This window comes from Melanotaenia boesemani, chromosome 16, assembly GCF_017639745.1.
Source record: "Melanotaenia boesemani isolate fMelBoe1 chromosome 16, fMelBoe1.pri, whole genome shotgun sequence".
Lineage (NCBI taxonomy): Eukaryota > Metazoa > Chordata > Actinopteri > Atheriniformes > Melanotaeniidae > Melanotaenia > Melanotaenia boesemani.
In genome coordinates, this window is record NC_055697.1 from 19131955 (window position 1) to 19158236 (window position 26282).

Genomic DNA, 26282 nt, shown 5'->3' on the forward strand with positions numbered 1-26282 from the left:
GGCTCTTGTTGCAGCAGTTCTAAAACCTTCTCAGCAGTAAATCTGCAAACAGCCATACTCTGGATAAAGAAAACAAAAAACAAAATAATATTTTCAGATGCACATTAATATATATAGCACATATATTTAGCTAACTACTACTTGAACTAAGTATTCCTTATCTTATTAGATAAATCTGTCAGCACCCCCCCACCGCCAGCACTAGCAAGCGCCGCTAGCTAGCTAATAATTACTTGTAACTTTCTAACAAATAATGTACTCATCTCAAAGTAAGTTAAACCTAATCAAATATTATGTATAGTTCACAATTGTCATCAAATATGTTTTGAGATAATGTTAGAATGATTGAAAAACAATACTTCCATGTATCAAGAGAGAGATGGGATCAGTGCTGAGCTGTGATTTTTCTTTTCCCTCCAAATGCTAAAGCTAGAAAATGCATGTGGGTCGTTTGTGACCCATGTATGTAAAGTTTAGGTAGAAATACAAAAGCTGTGCTTGTCCATACAGAAAGAAAGGAAAAATGAAAATGATTATCTGTGGTAAACAAAAACAAGATATTTACTACATAGTTGGAAGAGTAACTGATAAAATTAATTTATTTCAAAGATATATCATAGAAACACTGAGCCATACAAGAAATAACATAGAAAATGGATATGTGTCATTTTGGACCCATGTTGCGCATTAGAGGGGTAGTGATACAAAAATGTTTTTTATTCAAAAAGTAAGAATGGAAAAAACAAAATAATCTTGTATGATGATCTAAAACAAGTTAATTGAGGAATACCTTGACTACTGAATGATGAGATTAATTTATTGGAAAGATATCAAAAATAAAAACCCAGCCGGGTCACTTTTGACCCATGTTGTGCATCAAAGGGTTAAAATTATACAGTAGTGAAATTCTTTTGTCTGTTTCCTCAAGATTTTGAGCGTCTTTTTGTACAAAGACAACAGTAGTTTGAGTGTATTGGAACTGACTTGTGACCAATCTGTTCAACAGCAATTCACGTATGAGGAAATAACTGAATGCACGTACTGTATACCTGTGTGAGGTAGGCAGCCATGTTCTGTTTTGAGGGAGGGGTTGGGAAGATGACTTTCCAAGTCAGAAATACAACTCAGGAATCAAATTTACAGAGTCTGCTAAGTAGCTGGGGCTTGTAACAGTCAGCATCTGCTGTAGATGTGATAACAGTCAACAACTGTAACATCTATTTATTTACTGTCTACTTATAGCAGTTAATGGATCTGACTGATTAAGTTTGTGTAAACAGTAATGGATAAAGGCTTGGTCCAGTCACCTGTTGGTACATTATCAGAGCTTTATGTGCCTAAACTTTTCCAAATGGTTTTCCAGGAGGTATTCCCTGATGTTTCTGTGTTGCATTGATCAGCTGTCCCATATAACTTTTTTGATCATGAAGGTTTTGAATTTTCATTTCTGGTTTCATGCATATATGATGCAAAAACATATAGTTTAAAACAATAATAAAAACATAGATATTTATGTATCACTAAGGTTTTGCTGTGAAGAATGTTATACTGATTAAGAAGATAAACGTCCTGCTTTGCCTGAGCTAAATAAATAATCTTGTAGAGCTACAGAGTGACTGGAGTGCGGGAGGAGGTCTGGTGGGAGCTTGGACACAGGGATTAGTGAAGTGCATCCACTTATAGAAAATGAACCCTCATTATTTTTTCCAAGACATTTGAGAAAACTGATGTACATGCTAATGTGCTCCCTTGTTGCCACACATTTCAGATAATATTAGTAAACATTACACATGACATTACATTATAGCAATAGATTAGAAGAACTTACACAAAGGCATGCATAGCAGAGAAATATGTGTGAGGTCTAAAAACACAGCTAATACAAAAGATTTTAGATGGCATGCCTCATTTTATTTGTTGTAATTTACTTGATTTGTCTCTAGAATTTGATCCTGGACCTAATATTTAAAATAGGGGAATTGCATGAGTCACGTTCATATCTTGCTCAAGATCCTTTTGTTCAGATATAAAGCACAGAGCACTGAAACAACTAAATATAATAAAGTTTTAGCAACTGATTAAACAAAAAAGTAAATAACACAAATAATAATAATAAAAGAAAAATAACTGCACTCAGTTCACTGCTCATGCACTAAAACACATGCAGAGTTATGGAGAACCTGTCAAAGGGCTATTAAATGAAGGGGAGTCAGTAAGCATCTTTAGCATTAGGTGATCACTGTCAAGTCCCTTCATCTGAACTGAAAAGGTTTTAGAAGTAACAGTCATGCAGCAGCACTAATGTTCCTTTTCATAGGAACTCCGTTTTTCCTCTTGCTGTGTACTTTCTCACATATGCACAATACCACATCTCAGGGAAGGATGAATGAGGCAGCAGACCTGCTTCATTTTACTGAAAATGCCTTGGAAGAGGCATCCCTTAGCTGCTGCCATCTACTCACATTCAAAAAAAGCCAATTACAGTCTAGGAGGACTGTCCTTACTTTCAGTTAGAGAAAAGGTCATAGCCGATGTGTGACAGCGCTGCAGCAGAAAAGAAGCCAATATTTTAAAATAGTGTCATACAAATCTTCTTATTTGAGGATACAATTATGGTGGCATGTTTTAATAAAGGTCACTGTAAGATACTCTTCTGGACTACTATGTTTCTTCCTCGGATGAGACAAGCTACCGATAGTTCTCCTAATCAATGGAATTCTTATCAACTCTAAAGAATTCTCCAAGGTACTGAAAAGTGTCCCCGAGCTCATCCGGGAGAGGAAGCAGCGGTGCACACCCGCCAGAGCCCATTGGTACAACGTCACACACGAGACTACCCGAGCAAAGAAGGTAAATGAATTCCACATGAAATGAGGAGGAGGAGGAGGAGGAGAAGAGATAGAAAGCTGAGGATGCAGCTTGGGTCAGCAAACGACAAACAACCGACCCACTCGAAGCACCCGACGAGAGCGGCTGCATCTTGGTAAAAATACAACTTCCAGTGGTCTCATTAGCTGACGACGAAGAGATGCGTTGATCCGACCCCTTTACATCCTCCTCCTCTTCCTTCTCCTCCCATCTCTAACGAGGAGCATCCCGCACACCGACTTCACTCCGACGGGCAGGCAGACAAGAGGACTGACACAAGCCAGACACGATGCGTGGATCTCCCCGTCATGGGACAGCCGTGGGATTTATAGTGCTGTTGAATGCGCTGTTTGCGACGCAGGCTGCAGAAGGAGTCTTAACAGACCATCTTTTGGTTCAGTTGCAAGAGGACGCACAGGATGAGGCGCACCAACTTGCAACACAACATGGGTTCCAGAGTGCACGAAAGGTAGGGATGCTCTGAGAAAACTGTCACGCAGCCTTTGCAGTAAGAAGCTTAATAGTTAGAAATGTACTATTTATAATAAGCCCGTTTTTAGATTCATTGACACCCCCAGAATATAGTCAGACATAACAGATATATTTGGGAACAGAAGCCGTCCATTATGGACTATAATGAGCTCCTCTTTTTTTTCCCCCCACTTCAGTTTATCTTAATTTGATTACGTCATTCTCACTTAAAGTGCAGGCCCATGGGTAGGGTTGCCCATTGGCCTATGGGTCAAATCAAATTAGGCTCATATATATTGCAGATCAGGGTTCTTTACGGATGTATATGTGAAAGGAAACAGCTAAAAGCATCAGATGTGCTAGGTTTCTTTCACAACATGAAGTTGTGGGGATCTCATCTTATTGCCTCCTTATACATTTAGTATGTCAACTCAAACAAAGGTTTCATTTTGTCAAGTGATCTGCAATGATCTTTTAAAAAAAAAAAGAAAACTTGAAATATAATTTTTTAAAAACATTAAATAGAATTTATTTGTTTCTTTTGCTTGCACAGAGTACATAGCCTGGTTTACTCATGGCTTCCCCTGCAGATAAACTAACCTGAAACAGCTCATCTTATTAATTAGCTTGACAAATGCAGGGCATCTCCTGCAGCATATCAAAAGGTATAACAAGCTGTTTATAGTAGACCGAAGGAAATAATTCCCTGACAGTGTGTGTTCCTTGTCACATGTCAAAATAAATGTGTGGGTGAAATTGGCTGGAGCCTTAGTCAGTGAGGCGTAGCAGTGAACAGAGTGGTGTCTGAGCTGCTCTGAATGAAGATTTTCTTGCTGTGTCTTTTTCCTTTACATCCACAACAAATAATGTTTCAATTTGTAACTCATTAAAATCTGTCTATATAGTAGTAAAGCAGCACCAAGCAGTTCTATGTGCTTGTAGTCCATCTCCAACAGCTACTGCCTCCCAGGTTATGTAATTTGTGGCTATATTTGTCTTAATGGGATGTGCACCATTAAACAACATCTGTGTTATTTGAATTTGTCTCTTTTCTTGCTTAATTAACCAAACTTGGACACCAAACAGGGAAAACATGTAGAAATGTCAACACAATGAAATTAGGGATCAGTCATTGCTAAACAAAAGTTAAATATATAAAAAGGGGATTCTTTGAAAGTGCAGCATGTCCCTTAGCACTTCTACATACAGGGCTTTTGTCTACAGTAGCTAAACCAAAAAAGCTGTGTAGCCTAAAGATAAGAATAATCTTCCTTCTTTCATAAGTTTAACATTGCCACATTAGACCTGACAGGCACATCTGAAAGCATTTATTTTGAGGACTGACCTGCACCCTGGCTGTTATCAAAGCATAAGGAGGTCTTTAATCTGTGCACTGTGCCAGAGGGAAAGCTCTGGATGATGCATCTCATTTCCCTTCCTGTGTGATTTATCATGGTTGATTCCAGCACTGTTTCCCTATGCCTTAAAATAGGCCCTGTGTGAAAGCCAGGGAACCAGTGACCTTATTCTGGATCTGACTTGCTGTTATTCTCCTTCATTTGTGGTCCATTGTATTTTGATTTGCTATTCACACTTTGCCCCCTTCTGTGTTTGTTCCTATGTCTGTTTCTGCTACTGACACATTCTTCTCTCTCTTTTTCTTTTGTAAAATCCAGCTTCCCTTTGGAGACAGCCTCTTTCACTTCTATCCTCAGGACACTTCAAAGAGACGAAGCAAACGTAGCACCCGCATCAAACAGCGACTCCAAAAAGACAGAAGGGTAAGCACGGATGCTGAGATATCTGTACGTGCCTAGAGCAGTATGACTTCCCACTCAGTTTGCATGACAGTGGCTATTTTGAAGCTTGTATCCATGTTTAATAATGTTCTTTAAGATCAAGATAGCTTGACATACCTGCTGCAGCAGTCTTGCAAAAGTCAAGACTTTTTTACAGGTTCTGATGTGCAGAAAGCACAGACGGTACACACAAAGCAAACAAAACATAGTAAAATGCACTTGATAACTGCAGAGCAAGACAAACTCTAATGAATAAAAGAGAACACAATGTTCCTCATCTAGTTAAACTGAAACTGCTCCTGAACGACTGGAGCTACTGCAGTAGCAAAATCATTGGTCTCCACATCTGGTTTGATGCTGTATTGTATGTATAATTACAGCAGTTACAGCAGCAGCAGTCACTCAGAAATCTACTGTTATACTATCATAAGCTGCATCAGAGTGGAATATCCTCACTGTTTTCTGTTTTTTTGTATGATTTCAAGGAAAATGCAATTGTGTTTATATCTCAAAGGCAACTCAAAACCCCTAGGAATGCCACAAATTCAATAAGAAGCTCAAAATTCTTTAAAGACTTTCTTTTTAAGACTGGCCTTTTTGTCATGGCTTTGGATTTCAGATTACTTTGGATTTCAGATTATTTATACTTGAACATGTTTTTATCATTATTCTACATTTTTGTATGTGACAAATGAAATACAACAAGCTGGTTCAACAGTAGCTAAAGCTGTGGTATGAATGGTAAATGATAATTAAAAAAAATCTATTTTTTTTAATTGTTAAAAATGAATGATTCTAACAATATTCTGCCAAAAGAATATTTTTCAAGTCTAAACACGTTAATCTTGCTCATGATGACATATTGGAGAGAAAAGTGTTAGTAACTGATTTCTGCATTTCTTTTTGTTACTGTTCCTTTTGGTCTAAAGATGCCAATGAATAGATAAATAGATAAACACTCTATTTTTACAACATATGGCATTCTCTTTATACATGTTTTTTTTGTTTAATTAAACAGGACAATACAATCATCAAATTTAAATTAATAAATCCCATGAAACATGCATTATTAGAAAATTATAACAAAATAAATGTAACCAATCCAATGCCATTGGACTTACTAAATTAAATATTTTTTTCTGTATTGTAATACAGAGATCTACTAAGATTTTAAGGTTTTGTCTTAATCCAACAGTTTGTCTGCATGCTGAGCTCTATGCATTTAGACAATGCCAACTTTCAATTTTACAACAGATAAAAAACAAACAAACAAAATAAAAACAGTTCAGATAATGATCTAGTTACAATTGTTCACCTGGTTGTGGTTCACCAGGGATGTTTGCCACATGTCTATGTCCACTATGGCTGTAATGATGGTGCAGCATTAGTTTGTTTGCACAGTAAAAGGCTGTGAATGGTTCTGCTTGTTTCAATCCACTTTTATCTTCTCTAACTCTGTGTTTAGCTCTCTTCACTGTTGGGGGCGTTAAAAATGGAGGTCCTGCTGCAGACACATTAACTGACCTCTCTAATTGCAGTTGTGAGAGGTGCTAATAAAATTAAATGCTAGCCACTCCACTGAGCTAATACAGCTAATGGAAATGTTAGTTTTTAAGTTGATGCTGGACATTTTTATATGTGACACAGCAGTTGTGGATTTCTGTGCATCTCTTGGCAGCATGAAAGCTCTTTTTTGTTCTCATTAAATAATAGTTATTCAAGGCTGCATTAGAAATGTGAGTATTTACACCAAGTTAGATTAATTAATTAAGAATATACACATAACATGTACAATTGCTGCAAAAGTTACTCAAACTTGTGAAACAAATAAAATCAAATTTTATTTATCTTTTCATAAAAAAGTAGCACAAAGTGATTTACATGCACATGAAAACAATGTTTGCAAATTGAAAAGAAAGCAACTGTCGCTTAAAATAATAAGAATATGACCTGGCTTGACACTACTGTAAGAAAACAATATCTTGGGATCCGTCCACACCAGGAGCCACTATATAACCTTAGATATTGAATTGAACAAACTTTTGAGTCATATGCTGAGCTAATTATAACAGACAGGCTTAATTTCCTTTTATATATTTTTTGTTTAAATAGTCAATTTCTTACTTAATATGGTCAAGTTACAGATTTTGAAGCCATTTTTAAAAAGGCAACTTGTCAACCTTTTCCAGAGACAGAAACATTAGCTTACAGCAAGCTGTTTTAACATTTGATAATAAAATTGGATATACTTAGATTGGATATGAATGAAATAAAAAAATAAAATAAATGACAAATTCTTTATTTATCCCAGAGGGAAATTACAACATTGTATCTTTTATTTTATTTCTTTAAACAAAGAAACCAATAATACTTAAGGATTTGTAGAATCTTCCACTATTTTCAGCAGCTTATGCAGCATTTTTTTTCTGGACAATCAGATCCAGCGGCTCCAGAGTTATCTCCCGCACAGAACTATTCTTCTTGATCCGTTTGTTCAGACTCTTTAAGTCTCTGGCTCTGGTGATGCTGCCCAAGCAGATGACTGTAAAGCTGATTGCATGTTCCACAGCAGACTTAAAAGATATCAAACATCTTGGTGCAAACATTGAATGATCTTCTGCGTTACATTCCCAGTCTAGTCTGTTGTCTTTTGAGGCTATTTTTATTTATTTATTTTTACGGCAACTGGTCTGTGGTCATTTGGTTCAGATGGCTAGTAGTTTTTAGGTACTGGAACAAGGCAGGGTGTTTTCCACAGCACAGGAACTTTTTTTTTTTTTTTACTCAGGCTGGTGATGAAAAGGTGCTGAGGATTCCAACATAGTTGTTATGAGAAGGTTTTCAGAACCCTGGGGCTGACCCCATCTGGTCCTGCATCCTTGTTCCGGTTCAGTTTCTCCAGTTATTTCTTCACCTGACTGCATGAGACAGACAGGCCAAAGGTGGAGGCAGAGGAGGTCTCAGTGTGTTTTGATGTGGAGGAGGTGAGGCTATGTTAAGGTCCATGGTTGAGCTGCAGGGTGACAGAGTGTGAGCTGTGGGCTTGTAGAAGGTGTGTGGTCTATTGGGCTGGAAGCTCTATCCAGACTTCCATCAGTCTGATCCCCCTTTAACTTGAATATAGTGGTCTTTTAATGTCTGACCACAGAGCCGATATAAATAACACATATCTGTAATTCAATTCTACAAATAGTTAGAAAAATATTTATACCTATCTTCCAAAGACAAATTATAATTTTTGTGATTCACTTGTACATAGTACATGGAACCCATATGTATATAAATTAGGGGTGGAACATTAACGTGTTAATTACAATTAATTAATAACAAAGAATAAATAAATACCACATTTAAAAAATCCACACAAATAATCGCAGTTTGAATTCCAAACAACATGGAACATTTGTCAGTGCACAGTTTCCGGTACACTGATAGCAGCGACGCACACGTCAGAGCTATATTTAGTGAGTTTTTAGATCCCTCTAGGACTCCATTTTAAAAAACAGCAACTAGCAACAAATCTAGAGAGCCCATCCAAAAGCATTTGTCCCAGAACCTTATTTTGGCCATGTAGGTGCTTTGTCACAGCAATGAACCAAAATCAACCAAAAAACACTTTATCTTCCTTTGTGTGAAGTTTCTGATAGTTTTCAAGCCTTACCTTTAGGATTTTTATTATCAGATGTCTAGGCAAGGCAGTTTATTTGTATAGCACATTTCATGTACAGGACAATTCAAAGTGCTTTACATAAAACATTAAAAGCATTACAGATATTAAGTAGTAAAAGGCAGCAACAAATAGCAAAAATCACAATAAAATCATAAATTACATTAAATGATTAAAAGCAAGATAAGTTAAAAAGTTACGGTTCAGATTTCATGCATAGGCGCATGAGAAAAGAAATGTTTTTAACTTGGATTTAAAAATGTCTACATTTGGTGAAAGTTTAATCTCCACTGGCAGTTTGTTCCACTATAATAACTCTAGAAACAAAGTTATTATAAGTTTTATTTAAAAAATTGGAATTTGACATTATTGCTGCAACAGTAGCTGATTTTGGACACATAGGTGCCTTGTCACAGCTACGAACCTAATCCTCCAAAAACCATAAGATACTCCTTATCTTATCCAGTTTTCAAGCCTTAAATTCAGAGGATGTCTGCAGGATGACCCATTTGATATATCACACAATTAACCACTCAGTCATCTGTCATTCTGATGCACACTCCTTACCAGTGAATTGTAATGGGATTATTTATTTAACTATATTTGGACAGTGACAACTTTTGTTTCTTCAAGTGTTCACACATGTTCAAGTTATCAAATGTGAACACTTGCCGAAGATAGATAATACCACAAAATATGAACAATTTGGTTGATTTTATTTAGTCACTTTACCCTCATTTAGCCTCTTTACAGGTCATTTAAAGAGATAAAAATATGGAGAAGGCTGGAATTATATATAAACACAAAATAAAACAGACAGATTATCTGGCTGTAAACAAAATAAAGAAAGTATTGTTAAGTAAATTCAAGCAACAATACATCTGCGGCAGCCTGCTCGTAGTAAAATATGTTCAACTTCTCATTTTACATCAAAATTTTGGAAATTAGAACTCATGTTTTAAGTGGACTGGGTTTGGATGAATGAACATGACGCATACATTTAGATAATGTGAAAAGATCTGTTAGTTTGACCAAATTCCAGAGAGATCTTAAAAAAGATAAACCCATTTTGTATAAGTCTTATAAATTTAAAAGGTTTGCTATAAACACTTTAAAAACACGAGCAGCAGCAAGGTTTGCTTTGCATGAAATTCCAAGAGCCCTCTTCTTTTTGGACTCATTGACCCACTTCTGACTCACCCAATTGGCCTGTATCTCTCCTTTGCATCTTTCTTTGTGCTTACTTGACCTTGTCCTGTCTTATCATTTTACTAAGATGGTTATTTGTCCACACATCCGTGCCCTCATCCAATAGTCCATCCAACCATCCATCTATTGTTTCTCCTACTTAACATTTTTTCACATGTGACTGACAAATATTTTGAAAGTTTAATTAACATATACTTGAAAGTAGGGAGAAAATGCACATAGGTGGAAAGTGGAAAATGGAATTAATGACTAGAAATTAGAAACAACCCATGACACTGAAAGACATCCACAAAAGAAATAAAGAAAAAAAAAGAGTGGAGAAAATGAGGACAAGGAGAGAGGAGAGGCAGCCCAGTCCTTTGATTTAAAATGAAATGAAGCATTGTGAGCAGGCAGTTGGCAAAGGCGGACACCGACATTTGTTCATGGGCATTATTGGATGTAGTGAGTGGGCAGTATGACATGCAGTCTCAAGGGAAATACCAGTTTGTCTGCCAGGTGATGGAATAAATTGATGATGGGAGGAAAGATGGGGAAGAGAAAATGCAGCGCTAATGTGGAACCATCTAAATGTGATGTGACTGTGAAATTATATGATGACATATGTAACATACAACCAAAAAACTAGCAGAATAGCCAACAATTATTTCTACTATGTAATAATGATCAAAACCATCAGATGATCCACTCTAAATGTAAACATAGCTGCTTTATTTTGAGAGATAAGCTGTCCTTTAAAAGCTTAAGTGACGTGCTGATTTACAGTGTGTGTGTGGACTCTGATTACTACGAGTATACCATAAAAGAGACATCTGGATGAATAGGCATTGGCCATTTTAGAAGGACATCTTAAGTGCTGCTCTGCTCTTTTATCTGAGGTGATAAACATGCCGGACAATGCCTGTTTTCTGAGTCACGCTACAGTGAATTTGCTGAGGGTAAGCATAAGAGGAACAATTAGTCAGTGACACATTTTCAAAATGTTGCTCTGAAACATTTCATTTCACAGTCAGGAACTTTTATTCACAAAAAGCAGAATTTACTGAATTTTTGTCAATGAGGGCATTTACAGTATAGATTTGTGTAATCTGTTTGCAATCAAATTACAACCTCTGTTTTTTATTATAAAGCAACACACCAAAAACACTCGTAAACTGACAGAAAAGCACCTAATACTTTGGATAAAATTAACGTCCACAAACCTAGTTAACAAGCAGAATGTTGATATTAAATTTAAAAGTGCTTTAAAAAAATTAAATGAGTTTTTCTTCCTTTACCTCTCTTTTGTTAAAATGTTTAAAGGTTCCTATTTGATAAACTATACAAAACCAGAACAGAAATTGGATATAAATTCAAATTAGAGCAGGTTGGAGAAATTGGAATATTTATAAAAGATAAAGAAACTGGCATATTAGTTGTCCATGTAATTTTAGTGACTTTTGAGCAAGCTGGAGAAAAAAAGACACTGACTTTATGGCAGGTGTGTTTGGAAGCTTTGATTGACACAGCTCAGCATTTGATTCTCTATGCATGGACCCACACACACAAACATCCCAGCCACCTGAATAAAATCTGTTTTTACTCAAATATGACTGCACAGGGACTATGTACACATTGATTTTTATTGTGCTCTTTATCTGATTCTTTCATGAAATGTTTTCTGAGATCAAGGTTGACTTTAAACTGACATCGACCTGTCGTTTCTGTTTTTATTACAAGGTGAAGAATGTCTTTGAACAAGAAGGTTTTAGTCGACAGAAGCGTGGCTACAGAAATATCAATGATTTAGAAGTCAACATGAGTGATCCTCTATTTACCAAGCAGTGGTATTTGGTGAGTAATCAGCCAACTAGCTGCATGCATACTGCCTGACCTTTTGCACCAACCCACATTTCTTCCACCTTAATTAGCTGGGCATTCTCCACACTGCTTTCTGAATCAACGCTGTTAGTCATTCTTAAATTAGCCTGGCCAACACCAAGACATCTAATCTTTGCATTCAAACTGCCCAGTTGCCTCCCCTCTTGTTTACCGTGAATGGCAAGCGTGACTTTTATGCAGCAACAAGCTTGACTTCATCCATCTGGCAAGTCAGATGAATGTACCCTATTGCTGACATTTACTTCTCCTTCCTTTAACCTTCACTCTCTCATCCCCAAGCAGTTCTTATCCATGACTTTACCTTCCTGCACACGCACATATCCTCCATGTTGACTAATATCTTAATAGAGACTCACCTGGGTGCCATGAGTCATGGATGTTCTCCATATTGTTTATGTGATTAGATAAACACAGGCCAGGCAGATGGGACCCCTGGGCTGGATCTTAATGTGGCTGAAGCTTGGCAACTAGGCTACACAGGCAAAGGAGTTACTATTGCAATCATGGATGATGGTGAGTATTAAGTCCTTGTTTTGTCAATGCTCTCTGAACACTTAATTATCCTAAGATATATTTCCCGCCTTTTTTTTAAATTAATGTTTTCTTTTTAAGTAGTTTGATTAACCAAACAATAGAAATAACAAGACGCTACTTTCTGGAAAATGTATGATAGCTGATATGTTTTTATAAAAAATGTTCATATTCATTTGGATTGATTAGGCATTTCCAATATAATGTTCATTTTGTGATGAAACTAGTTATTTTAGATAGTAGCCTTTGATATCAAAACATTGGTAATTGCAAGTAATTGCAAGTCACTTCATCATTCATCTAATTAGCTATAAAAATTTCCCAAATCAGTGGGCTAAAAGAAGGAAGGAACTGTAATTAGGAAAGACTTGGTCAATCAGAATGAGTTTTCCTGATCTTTAAGGTCCATTTCCTTGCAGGTTTTAGAGGTTTCCCTGCTTTAGCTCGCAAAGTTATAGGTCATTAAGAGGTTTGTGCAAAACATGAGGACCAGCTTCTCAGGAAGTCCATTAGGAATTAAAGAATCTAAGTTCAGCCAAATTAATAGTAAAACATAAAAGCTTAATCTAATAGTTTCTCTCTCTTCTGGAATGCACATGTTCTTTCTGCACGTTTGCTTGACATATGGGTAACATTAGGTGGTGTAACATGATTCTTGGAGGAACAGAAACTTGGCTGTCAGCTCCCTTGGAACTACATACACATCTCTGTTTATGTGCATATTTTCATGAATTTTCATCAGTTTCTTTGACTGATTTAAGCCTTTGTTTTAGACTTTCATCATTTGACTCCTGTTCTTCAAGGAGTAACTCCAAGTATACATTCTTGGTGAGCAGCAAAGGGCCTCTTGCACACTTTAAAGATTTCAGGGGAAGTATGTAAAGCTGAGATTGGGACTTAAAATAGAACAGAAACACATATTTATTAATTCCACCACACAATGCAAGTCCACCTTGATTGTCTTCTACCAAAATAAATAATTAGTTGATATAAATACTTTGTGCTGGAAAATAAAAATGAAATCCAGATAAACTTTGGAGGAGGTAAACAGTTAAGTTGAAAGTATCTGCTGAATGTAATCTCCATTGTATTTGCAGAACTATTTTGATTGTTTTTGAGGTTGTTTTTGTTGAGATAAAATAATTAATTGGTTTCACAATAATTCAAAATAAATAAAAACATTAAAGGTAAAATGTAACCTCTTATGCACTTTTTCCCAGGTTTCATTACATCACTAATTAATGTCACAATCTCATTTCAGGCATTGACTATCTACATCCAGACTTGGCATCAAATTATGTGAGTAACTGAGTGTTACTGAATGTCCTAATTTCTTTCATTCCTTTGAAGTGCTGTTAATAAGTGAAGCAGGGGTTCAGGTGGTTGATTTTAGGGGCTTCATGTGACTTCTCATTGGCAGTGACAGGTGCTCTCCAAGTTGCCTTCATGGCTGCTGAGTCTCCTTGTATCCCTGGAGGACTCAGAGACAGGCAGACGGCCAGCCAAGCTGTTTAATGTTAATGCACAGTGCGCTGTGGCAGGCACAATGGCAGGCCGATCTGTCACAAGCAGAGATAATGCCAGCGTAGTTGGCGCTGCATAATGTGATGTTTTATCTCTAGAATACTGATAAAACTTTAAAAGGACAAGAGGTATTGTTAAACAGAACACAGTAATGAAGAAGGCTGAGTTTGATTTCACTGTAGTGTTAGCAGTTTTGTGTGACTGTTCTTTTCTGCCTTGTTGGTCTTGAAACATCCCCTTATATCAGTTACTGTGATGATATGCAGTCTTAGTCATTTTTTTAAAATGTACCGATGATGCTGAAATCATTTGCCTTCTGGATCGCATCTCTGCTTCAGCTCATATGCGCTCTTTGTGTTACATTCAGATGGCATGAGTGTGCTTTGCTCTGTGTGTATGCGTCTTTGCACTTACCACCATGTTTGTCTGCCTTTGCATGCGCCTGCCTGTGAACAGAGATGAGCCATGGCCCAAAAATAACACTGAGACTCAGCTGTGGTGATGCAGGAACATGCTTCATTGAAGTGATGGATCATGCTGTGCATAGATCTTAAGTGTGTATTTGTGTGAGTTGAAGTGTGTGCAGAAAAAATCATACATCGTGTGTAACCTTTTTTTTTCCTTTTTGTACTGTTGTCATGGTGTTTTGCAGACCTCCTACTATCAGATGAATAAGAAATTACATAAAATATCATCATGGGTTCATCACATCTTTTAGTTCAATTTGAATTAAATGTGTGGTGAACACTTCTGTGTGTGTCTGCTTTGAACAGCCAAATGTTAGTCTATGCCAGAGTGTTTGATTGTGTTTGTTTTTCAACGTTTCCCATTTGGTCTGATAATTACGCAGCAACAGCTCATAAGGTAGATTTTGATATGGTGAATTAAATGTGAAACTGTATCTTTGAGATGAGATGAGATGAGATGTAATGCGGTAGTTCAATTTCATGGGACATTTATCTGCAAATGCCAGTAGTCATATTGCATAAATAAATACATCTTTACAGAAAATACACAATATAATAGCTGATATACACATTTCAACTGTTAACAGATCAGATGCTGCTAGTGGTGTAGCATTTAGCTGTTCTTTTTTTATACTTGCCAGTGCCTGATCAATATTGGCACTGTTCTTGGTTTCTAAGGACCTGGATGATATCGAAGTAGCAGTGTAATTGGTCTGTGGGAGACCATTTCTCTCTATTTTTTATAACTGTTTCTCTGTACAAATTGGGGAATGCTCATTACAACATATTGTGATTTCACATCACCATTTAGCATGGTATGTATCTTCCCTTTAAATTTTTTGAGAAAAGAAAGTCAGGACTAGTAGGAGGATTTTCACAGATATATATTTTTTTATGAAATAACCAATAACCTTCCTACCTGTGTTTTAGTTTTCTACAGCTTTCACCTCAAAGCATCTTTCCAAAAGCATGAAAGGTCACATTGCAGATCCTGCATCAGCTCTACAGAATTATGCTTTACATTATCAACACCTGGCAGAGTATTGCATTCTTGTGATACATAGATTGTCATGTCTGAGATATACAAAAAGAAGTTTAGTCTTTATTAATATTCTGTCGTTATCAGCAGAAAGTATAATTCAGAACGAAAACGTGTCCAGAACATGAATGAAAGGCAAAACATTAATTTTAATTTCAGATTTAATTTAAAGCAACATTACAATTACGTTTAAACTTCATATGAAGATAAATCTTTTCAAAACATCCGAGAATGAAAATGATTCATTATTATCAAATAGGTCAAGTGGCTGATTAAATTTGAAAGTGATTTAATTGCTATAAAAGAAAAACCAAAAACTAATAACAGAACTTATCTACTGCTTCTTAAGCCACCTTCATGCTTAGGACTAGAAAGAAAATCAAGTGTAAATATAAGTCTTAAAAAAGCACAAATACAATAAAACTGTTCCTCCGTACAGCCCATGCTTGCCAATGTTTTTAATCCAAAATGATGGCACAGAAATCAAAAACAACTTTAACCTCATATTACAATATTTGGTGTTGGCACATGATGTGTTGAAATTCCATGCTAGCTCGATGGAAATATTACCACTAGGTAGGACACAAACACACAAATATATATATATATATATATATATATATATATATATATATATATATATATAAATATATATGTGTGTGTGTGTGTGTGTGTGTGTGTGTGTGTGTACGGGAGCCTATCCCATCAATTCACAGGCGAGAGGCAGGGTGCACCCTAGACAGGTCGTCAGTCCATTACAGGGCTAACACGGAGAGACAAACAACCACTCAACCATGGACTCACACTCACTCCTAGGGAGAACATAGAGTGAATTAACCTAACATGCATGTCTTTGGATGGTGTGAGGGAGCCAGAGTACCCAGAGAGAACCCACGCATACATGCAAACGCCACACAGAAAGGCCACTGTTTGAACTTCTCCCCCAGCCAAGTTTCCAACCGGTGACCTTCTTGCTTTGAGGCCATGGTGCTATGATAGATATACTTAAATGTGTAAAATTGAACACACACAGACACACACACACACCCACACACACACACATTGGCTTCACCATAGCAAGTTTGAGCCTTGCCCTCTCAATGTCATTCCCTCTGCGGAAGGTGAACCACCAAGGGCTGCTGGGACCTGGGAAAAGGTGAGGTGGCAGAGACTCAGCACAATCAATTACTCTGCACCTGGTTGCACACACGACAGCAAGAAAGAGTAAAGTCTGATTGATGGCAAAAGAAATGAGCTTGAGAAGTCCAGTAAGTGATCCATTCACTTGCCCCTGTGTTATTTATTACCAAGGCTCAGCACTTTACACTCCATTTAATAAAAAAGAAAAAAAAAAGTGTTCTGCCTCTGACATGAGTGCAAAACCTGTTGGGGTTCTCTGTTAGGAAATTTTCTTCTTTGAATAATGAATAATGATAACACTATTTTAAAGGCAATTTTGGATAATATTTTTTAAAATGCTTTTGCTGCAGCATGTGTTAAATATTTCTTACTCTCTGTGACACATCCATGTCTTACGGAAGGAAAAGTACAGAGAAAGATGAAGCAAAAAAAAAAAAAAAAAAAAAAGTCATTCTTACACCCTGCTATTTATTGCCCATTCGTTCTAAGCAGACCTACCTCAATGGATACTTCTTTGTGTAACCCCTGTCGCTGTAAGCATGTCTACTTTCCTATAGTTACCTGCTCCACACTTCCATAATTACAGTGTTTCTCCATTGGGTCAATAAGCTTGTTTTGTTTGCCTCCTCCTTTTGCTGACTGAGTCATCTCCTCTAAATGTCAGCTGGTAGAGCTGCCAGGCAGCAGCAAAGAAACAGAGTCTCCAACACTGATCCGATGTGTTTGGGCCTATGGCTGATGAACAAGGCTGTGGGTTCTCTGTTCACATGGACACACAAAGCACCTGCTATAGAAAACAAAAAGATAACAGTCCCACTGACCTGAGTGACATGTACAGTACAGATTACAGTACAATCTGACTATCTGATGTCTTACTCCAAGCGTATCCTCCTTTCCTGTGCTTTCTGTGGAATTGTTTTGCGTTTCCTGCAGATGTGGCCATTCTGGCTGCAATGTTGACTCCATTAATGAGTCTCTGGCAGATATGTCTCCTGCGTCTCCTTTCTCTTGTTTTTCCGCTGTTGTTCCTTCTGAGCCTATTACTTTTGGCCATGTGGAATTAAATAATGGGCCATTATTTTCTCAGCTTGAAATCCCTGCTGTGACCACACATTACTGCCGCGGAGTAAAGATTCGTAATTAAGTATAACATCAAGGCACTCAGGTCAGTGTTAATGTGAATGTTTTAAACTGTCAGCGTATTAGGAACAGCTTTGTAAAACAAATACTGTATTGCTCTGCAACAAATACTTCTTTCAAAAGAATAATAATCTTTAGTGCAAATTTAATGTTTTGGAGACATGCTTTGCAATAAAAACTACCTGTTTTAAATAGTCCCTACAATACAGTAAAACACTTGGTCTGACTAATTTCATCTTTCAGCAGTGATGATTTGATTTAGTACACACTACTGAAATGTCACTCGGAAGGATTACAAGGAAATTTAGAATTAATGCAAGGAAATATAAACTGACCTCAATATGACAAATTGCATTAAAAAAAAGATGCAACCTGACTAAAAACAATATGCTAAAATCACAGTGAGATGTAAATGTTCCCTTAAAACAGAGATTGTCTTAAATAGTATATAATTTAGTTTAATTTGTGTACAAAATACAAAGTAAAAATTAGCCTTGCTTTACTAGTTCAAATTTAGCTGCAGGAAGGTTTTGGCAGCATTTTGCAATGCAAATATTTCCTCTGTGTTGTTGGTTACCCTCGTATATAGTATTTACCATGATCAATGAGCTGACTTTTACCTGTTACATAATATAGATGCCGGGTTTCTTAAGTGAGAATATATATCTCAAAGGTTGGTCAGAAGACTGATCTTCTAGCTGTCAAACAAAGTCTCATGCAAATTATTCAGATGAAAGTTTTATAACCCAGGTGGAGGCATATTTGCTTCCGTTCACTCTGCCTCTGCACAAAATTGAGCCCAAAAAAGAGCCTCTTTATATGTAACTGCACTGCCCACACAGTTCAATTTGCATTTGGCCTGGACACACCTAAAGAAATGCAAATGATGCAAAAATCAGCACAGTTTGTGGTTGTCTTGGAGAGAATCATATTAAGATAATGCAAAATGCTAAAACTATTCCATGATTCGACTGAATTGTATTAATTTGGCTCATATATGTGGACTTAAACAGAACTTTTTGCCCTTGAGATTATCTTTATTGTTAATTTGAGCTATGTAGATTAAATCAGTGGAACTAAATTTAAATAAATGCTAAAGTGCTTCCAGTCTTAAATCTTTGATTTTATTGACTTCAGGTTATCTGCTTCTTCCAGTATTCTTCTTTATTCTTAACCAGGTATCCCCAGCTCTAGTCCTTAAGGCCCACTGACTTTCTATGTTTACCTGCTTCAACACACCTGATTCAAATTAATGGCTCTATAGCCGACTTGTTCAGAGCTTGTCAGAGATCTGTTTAATTTGAATCAGGTGGGTTGTGGCTGGGAAACATCAAGCACCTGCAGGATTGTGGGCAGAGTTTGAATTATGGGGGAGCTAAGGGGAGCTTGGCTCCACTGAAAAGCAGAGAAGCTCTATAAAGACATTCTGCGGAGCATTTCAATCTTTCAGTAAGGTTTCAATAAGGCTTGTGTTTCTTGAGAAGAATAGCATTAATTTGTCAGTGTTTTGTGTTTATTCATTTATTTAATTGAATTAATTAAATCTTCCAGTTATTACACCAAAACCCTGGTGTAATTCCAGCTCTGCTTGTGGGCCTTGAGGACCAGGGGTGGGGATCGCTGCTCTAAACCAACTTCAGCTGCTGTCTTACATTTTAGTCTAGAAAAGAGAAAAAAAAATTAACGTTCTTTCCAAATATGTCCAGTGTTTGTGTTAAAGTAGGATTTGTTATAGCGACGTGTACCTTCCACATGAGGGGTTATGAATGTTTAGAATTCAGAATTACCCCAAAGTGGTGTATCCAGAGGACAGAACAGACTGTGAAATGGTCAGCACTTCTCGGTGAAATGCTCCTCACTGCCCTCTCTCTTGTTGTTTTTCTACCTTGATGTTGTTATTTTTGTAAATGCATCCATTTGGTTCTTTTAGAATGCCGATGCCAGCTATGACTTCAGCAGCAATGACCCATTCCCATTTCCGCGCTACACAGATGACTGGTTTAACAGGTAATGCTGTCCAGACAATCCCTGGTTATACATACACATATTCAGCATGTTATTCTGTGCACATGTGTGTGTGTGCTCTCCCTGGAGCCTAGTAGCTCTCCTCTATTGATTTTCTCTCCACGTAGTTCCATTAAGATATAATGGTGCCATATAAACAAAGCTGTTGTCCAGCACAAGACAACAGAAAACACAAAGCCTATTTTTAACTGCTCACTTGGGGCTGATAAGGTAGATAAGAGAGGACCATCACAAGTCTAGTCTCCTTTCAGGGAAAAGTGTACAGAGCGGTGACCTTCTGTCTGATAACACCTTATCCTCCTCCCATCTCCCAATCACACTGTGATCCACTGGCTCAACAAAACATCTATAGCACAGAAGCACAGACAGATTTTTCTCTCTCCATCTGCCCAGATGTATATGCGTGTGGGCCTGTGTATAGAAATGGGGAGGGAGTGCTTTGGTATAGAAGCAGTCGCTGACTGTCGGGCAATTCTCGTTGGCTAATCAGCCGGTTGTTATAAATAGCTGCCTGACTGTAGCAAGGCATGCTGGGAAAGAGGGGTTGATTCTCTGCAGTGTCCCTGTGGGACGTAATGGGATGGAGGCATAGATGCACATTTAATTGCAAACACAAAACATTATATGTGCAAACATACTACAGGCTATTCATTTAGAAATGTTGCTGTTTGTCCCTGAGCTAAGGAATAGGTTTTTATTCTGATTATAATTGATTTATGACTACATTAAAATGCTAAACTCAACCATTCTGTTATCATCATCTTCATTCAAGTAAGATACAAAGTCAACAAAAACTGGTGCGGTTAACAGATGATTTTACCACAGACTTAACCCATAAGATATCACTTGCAAATTCATGTAAATTCATGCAAATCCTATTTTTTCTTTGCCATTTTTCTGTCATCAGTCATGGCACACGGTGTGCTGGGGAGGTCTCTGCAGCAGCCAACAACAACATCTGTGGTGTGGGAGTCGCCTACAACTCTAAGGTGGCAGGTGTGTGTCAGGTTAAGCTTGCAGTTTGGCAAAGAGTGGGAAAACAATGACAAGACAACAATGTTAAATAACAGCCCCGATGATATGATGGAAGGCTCAGAGGTCTTATAAGGGTGATTTACTGAGGGAAGCACTGAACACAGCTCATATAAAATACAGGTTGTCATGAAAAATGTTGCTTCATTGTTGAAGTGTGTTTAAGTGGTTCATCTCTACTAACAGAATTATTGCACACTGAGGAGGTTAAGTGGATTTTACTGCAGGACAATACCATTAATCCAGACAGCTCTTTGTTTCTGTTTCATGGAGATTTTTCTTGAAATGTATTGTGGGAGTAATTCAGTATAAAAGAGAATGCGAAATAAGTTTGATTTATGTGCTACAAAGCTGACCACACTTTTCTGCCATTTTTAAGAGCTTGTTTGTATGCTTGTATTATACTGGTTGGTAAACTAATAAAAACAGGATTGTTGCTCTTGCAGGTATCAGGATGCTTGACCAGCCCTTTATGACTGACATCATCGAAGCATCATCCATCAGTCACATGCCTCAGATTATTGATATCTATAGTGCCAGCTGGGGACCAACCGATGATGGCAAAACAGTGGATGGACCCCGAGAGCTTACATTGCAGGCAATGGCTGATGGTGTCAATAAGGTAAAGTGGCATCACATTTACTGCACTGAAAGTTTTATAATAACTTGTTAATGTGCCAACCTTTTTTAGATGTGAATAAAAAAAATGTGGTTTTACAGAATTTCACAGCAAATTTGTCTGCCTCTTTTAGGTAGAGTTTTATTATTATTATTATTATTATTATTATTATTATTTGGTACCACTAACAAGTGTGCAAGGTGTTATTATGTTTTTAGGAATACACCAATCAGTCTCAACACTAAAACCACTGACAGATAAAGTGAACAGCATAAGCTTTTTTTTGCTGCAATTCAGTCTTTTTCTGGGAAAACTGGCCGCTGTTAAAGATCAAGCAAATTCATTTATTGCAATGTTACAACTGTCATAACCTACAACTTATAGACTATTTATACCCAAACATCAACATGACCTCAATGTGTTTGAGATGTCATCTTGGTGATGTTAACAAATGTCAAAATGCAGCGTTGTACAGGCTTACAGCACTGCTGCAGACAGGTATTGTTTCTTTTGTGTTTGTTTGTTTGACTGATGCCCATAGGCCAAGTGCCATTTGGGGACAACAAATTATTATTCTAATGACAGAAAGATAAAAATGTCTATTACCTGAAGTTTCCCTGCACTCTATGATGACAAGCTAATTTAGAAACAAAATATGCAATCCTACAGTCAATCCATCATGGCTTTCCTAATGTGGGGTGCCACTGTTTAACTCTGTTCAGCTTCACTTAAAGAGTACTTCCTTATTAATTAACTGTAGCTTCCCAGACAGCATGAGTGAAGTTCAGGTGATTCTGTGGCTGATTAGACATTTTGTTCCATGTCCTGCTAGAGGACATTTTAGCAAGGTGAAACCCTGAGATCCAGGACTTTAGACACACTTACACACATACATACAATATAGAGTTGCCATGCTAACAGTTCCACTGCCAATTACTTGCTTGATTAATCATCATGTACCATGAGCAAGCAGGTGCAGGCTGGTCTGATGCGACCACATTCTGGGCAGAGAAGGTGAATAGGAGCAAAGCTCACTGCAATATCTGACTGCATAAACATTGCTAATCAGGTAGTTACTCTGCAATCTGACAGATTCCAATTATCTCTTTCATAACCCTCAGTTCCAGCTGAACATAATGGACATTATGCACACGGAGAAACCTAAAATTCAGAAGCAAATTATTTCCTACAAACACCTAAATAAGGCTTTAATGGAAATAATTAATGCTGTGTTCTGTGCAAAATCAAAGCACTTTGTCAGACTTGTGCAAGAGGCAGGATGCAAAAGGCCCAAGTCACAGATGTGATCTCATTCATGCACAAATCTCTTTTTGCAATTCAAACTGAGAGACATTAATAAGCAGGAAAAGGGATGGACATGCCTCTCCAACTCTCCTTGATCCTCTGTTGTGAGGGGAAACCATCAGCCTTTTGTAGACACAGGTGCAGCAGTTGGTGAACATGATGCTCTCAGTGTGTATCCACAGTCAGTTGTTTTATGCTTTAAGGCATTTGATCAATAACAAACATACAATTTTTATTTGCTAGTTCCCTGGAGGGCATAATGCGTTTTTACATATTAAAGTACAGAAAATATTATAAAAGATATAAAAGAAAATTGTATCATTGTCTGCCTTGAGTACTATGTCTATATACCTTTGTGAAGAAAACTTCAATATGCGTGTTTGCCTCAATGGGTTGCTGAATTTTAGAATTTCATTGAATACGTTTTAGTCTGCTATACATATGGCAGAAAAAAACAAACAAACAAAAAGAAAAAAAACATGCTACCTTGTTTCTTTTTTGGTGCCAGTGTGTTTCTTCTGTGCCCTTGGTTATGAGCTGATTTGTAAAATTTTCATAAGTAGCATCACAGATCTCACCAGCAAATGTGTAATACATGCATTTGTTCACTTGGGTTGAATGAGTAGTATTACAGTCCATGGTGTGGACCGTGAAAATGCAACATGTCCCTAGACTGTTGTTTTCTGTGAGGCACAGAACTTTATGTTATCACAGAATTCTGACATGCCAATTATCCAAACTTAAGCTGCATCTCTGTAGGGAAAAAGGTTTGGAAAAATTTGCAACAAAAGTTGTAACGTTCAAATTTGGAGCCTTGTGGACCAGTGTCCATTGGACTGTATTGTATTGGACTTCGTGTCAGAAGTTTGGCTTATATCACATGCTTGCTTCAAATGTGCCATCCTAATGATAACCCATCTGATTTGCTGTAGCTAACTTGCAAATATAATATACAATTTACCAAACATTACCATTGTCATGATGTTTGTAATTAGGCAGTTTTTTTTCCTTATAACAGGACTAATGTGGCTCAAGTAAATTATTCCAGGAACAATTAGAAAACCCTCACATGGTTTAAAGAGATGTGTGATTGGACTGCAGTGTATAAGCAATTCATACACACACACGACCCTTCAAAAAACCGCAAGGAAAAAAATAAAATAGAATACATTACACCTCCTATATAATTACATTCAGTATAAATTCCCTTGTTCCTAGTTATCATTTTACATAATAAATGAAGGTAATAAGCAGAACTGTGACATATTTTCAGTTCACTGTTATTATGTGATAATGGCTTTTTAAGGGGCGCGGAGGAAAAGGCAGCATCTATGTCTGGGCATCTGGAGATGGTGGTAGCTATGATGACTGCAACTGCGATGGTTATGCCTCTAGTATGTGGACAATCTCCATCAACTCTGCCATCAATGATGGGCGGACTGCCCTGTATGATGAGAGCTGCTCCTCCACTTTGGCATCTACATTCAGCAATGGACGCAAGCGGAACCCAGAGGCTGGCGTTGTGAGTGTGTTTGTGTTTCATCACTTACCATATGTGTTTCACATGAATGAAATTAGGTAATTCATATTAGGTCCTTAATAGGCTATTTTTTTATTTTCTCTAGTCTTTGGTCTTTAAGCATCCAGAAATTACTCAAATTATTCTTGCACGTTTAATGTTTTCAAGATATTCTCTCATTCATTGATGGAACTGTGAACGGCTTCTTTTCTGTTTACCCAGCGCATGTGTGTCCTAGATCTTGTACAAGATTGAATGACACTAGAAAATTGCTTGATGGTTAAGAATAATGGAAGTTCATGTGGAGAAATAGTTCTTTCAAGATGACCATCCTCAAAATACAGATTTAATTTTTTTCTGTTGATGACCAAACTCTGTTGATCCCAACATTTCAGACATAGTGGGTGTGTTATGATGAAGCATCTTTATGTATTGTTTTCTACACGACATAAAGGTTTAGAAAAATATTTAAATACAACTCCTATCTTTGTTGTTTTATTTTTCTGCTTCGCATTCATTTTAACTTGTTGTGGTAATATTTAGCAAGTAGTTTTAGGGACAGGATAGGGGCACAATAAATGTTTGGAATTGACAGAGAATGTACTAATAAAGTATTATTAGCTCATTCTTTCTTAAGTTAACTATAAATCTGCTATAATGTGAATTTGATAGCAAAGTAAAAAAAATCTTTATATTGTTTATAATGTCTTATAATGTTGGTTTGGAATTTTGTTTTAGCTTTCACTGTTGGTTAGCTCCCAACTCCAAGCAACATAATGCATATTAAATGTATAAAAGTAACAATTTTCTTAAACAGTTTTAGAAAGCTGTGCTGGATTTAAAAAAAAGAAAAGAAAAAAGAAAAAACTGATTTTCGTGGGTGAGTCGTGACAAATATATGTGTATTTTACTAAGCTAAGGTTATGAGATTTAAATTATGTATACTATTCCCGGCTACAATAACAACTGTAGATTCCCTAAACATTTATTTCAGACTAGTTGCAAATGCATTTTACTTCTGAAACTATACAGTACTTCACTGGCAGATGATACAGCAACAACAATGATCCTGTTACGTCAGCAAGGGTCCAGTAAATGTAGTCCAGTAAAATAGTTAGCCAAGTCTTTTATCCATAAAGCCTGTTTTAGGTGAAAATTGCATTATTTTAAGGGGTTAAATTAAATAAATATTGGTAGCAAATTTTGGCATCAGTACATGAACTCTAACTGGTTCATGGTACCAAAGAAGATTAGTGAAACTTGAAAAGTCATGTTTGCTTCTTCTACTGAGGGATGGTGTGATGGTGTTATAATAAATGCTCTTACTGTGCTTTAGCACACACACATACCGTATCTTTAGATGAACATCTAATAAGTTGTTTGTGTAAAACACAGCAGTGTTTGAGTGATTATGCAAATCACCTTTGGCTATAGACAAAGCCCATGATCTTCTCATGGGTTTTCCTGCTAATTGCAGTCAGTCTGTTGTCGTTTCTAATTAAGCCCCAGATTAAATAAATAAATGTTTATTCAGTGAACATGCTGACTCTGCAGTTTGTCTAACATACAATCATCAGCCCTGTTCAGTCTTTGTTTTTCTGTTTTCTTTTTTACAATTTATGCTATGCTTAAAGCAATGCCAGGTTGTAATGGGAGTGGATGTGTTCCCAAGCTTAACATGCTTTCCCAGAATATTCTAAAATCTTTAGAGAAAAAGAGTTACTCTGAGATGCTGCTGTTTTCCTAAAAAAACAGTTGAAACCTGAAATTTTTTTACAAAACTTAACAATTTTCATTGTTTGTGTTTCGATTATTTAAGGCCACTACAGACTTGTATGGGAACTGCACGCTGCGTCACTCAGGAACATCAGCAGCAGCTCCAGAGGCAGCAGGCGTCTTTGCTTTGGCTCTTGAGGCTAAGTATGTGCTCCACAATACCATTCCACAGACCTGTGATAATTGTGATTCTTGGTTTAGATAGATTGTCTACATAAAACACTAAGAGACTGCCTTATTCAAGGCCACTCTGCTGAAAATATTCCAACC

General features: G+C 37.0%; 1 protein-coding gene across 1 annotated transcript in view; it reads left to right on the top strand.

Annotated features, from left to right (window-relative positions):
* Positions 1-2808: 2808 nt before the first annotated feature.
* Positions 2809-26282, top strand: part of pcsk2 (proprotein convertase subtilisin/kexin type 2) — a 30763-nt gene continuing 7289 nt past the window's right edge. Inside the window, exons 1-10 of the mRNA XM_042010865.1 lie at positions 2809-3337; positions 5016-5120; positions 11734-11847; positions 12300-12408; positions 13688-13725; positions 19667-19743; positions 20669-20757; positions 21240-21415; positions 24024-24239; positions 26056-26156. Coding sequence (XP_041866799.1) covers positions 3158-3337; positions 5016-5120; positions 11734-11847; positions 12300-12408; positions 13688-13725; positions 19667-19743; positions 20669-20757; positions 21240-21415; positions 24024-24239; positions 26056-26156 — 1205 coding nt within the window. The 5' untranslated portion in view covers positions 2809-3157. The remainder of the gene's footprint in view (positions 3338-5015; positions 5121-11733; positions 11848-12299; positions 12409-13687; positions 13726-19666; positions 19744-20668; positions 20758-21239; positions 21416-24023; positions 24240-26055; positions 26157-26282) is intronic.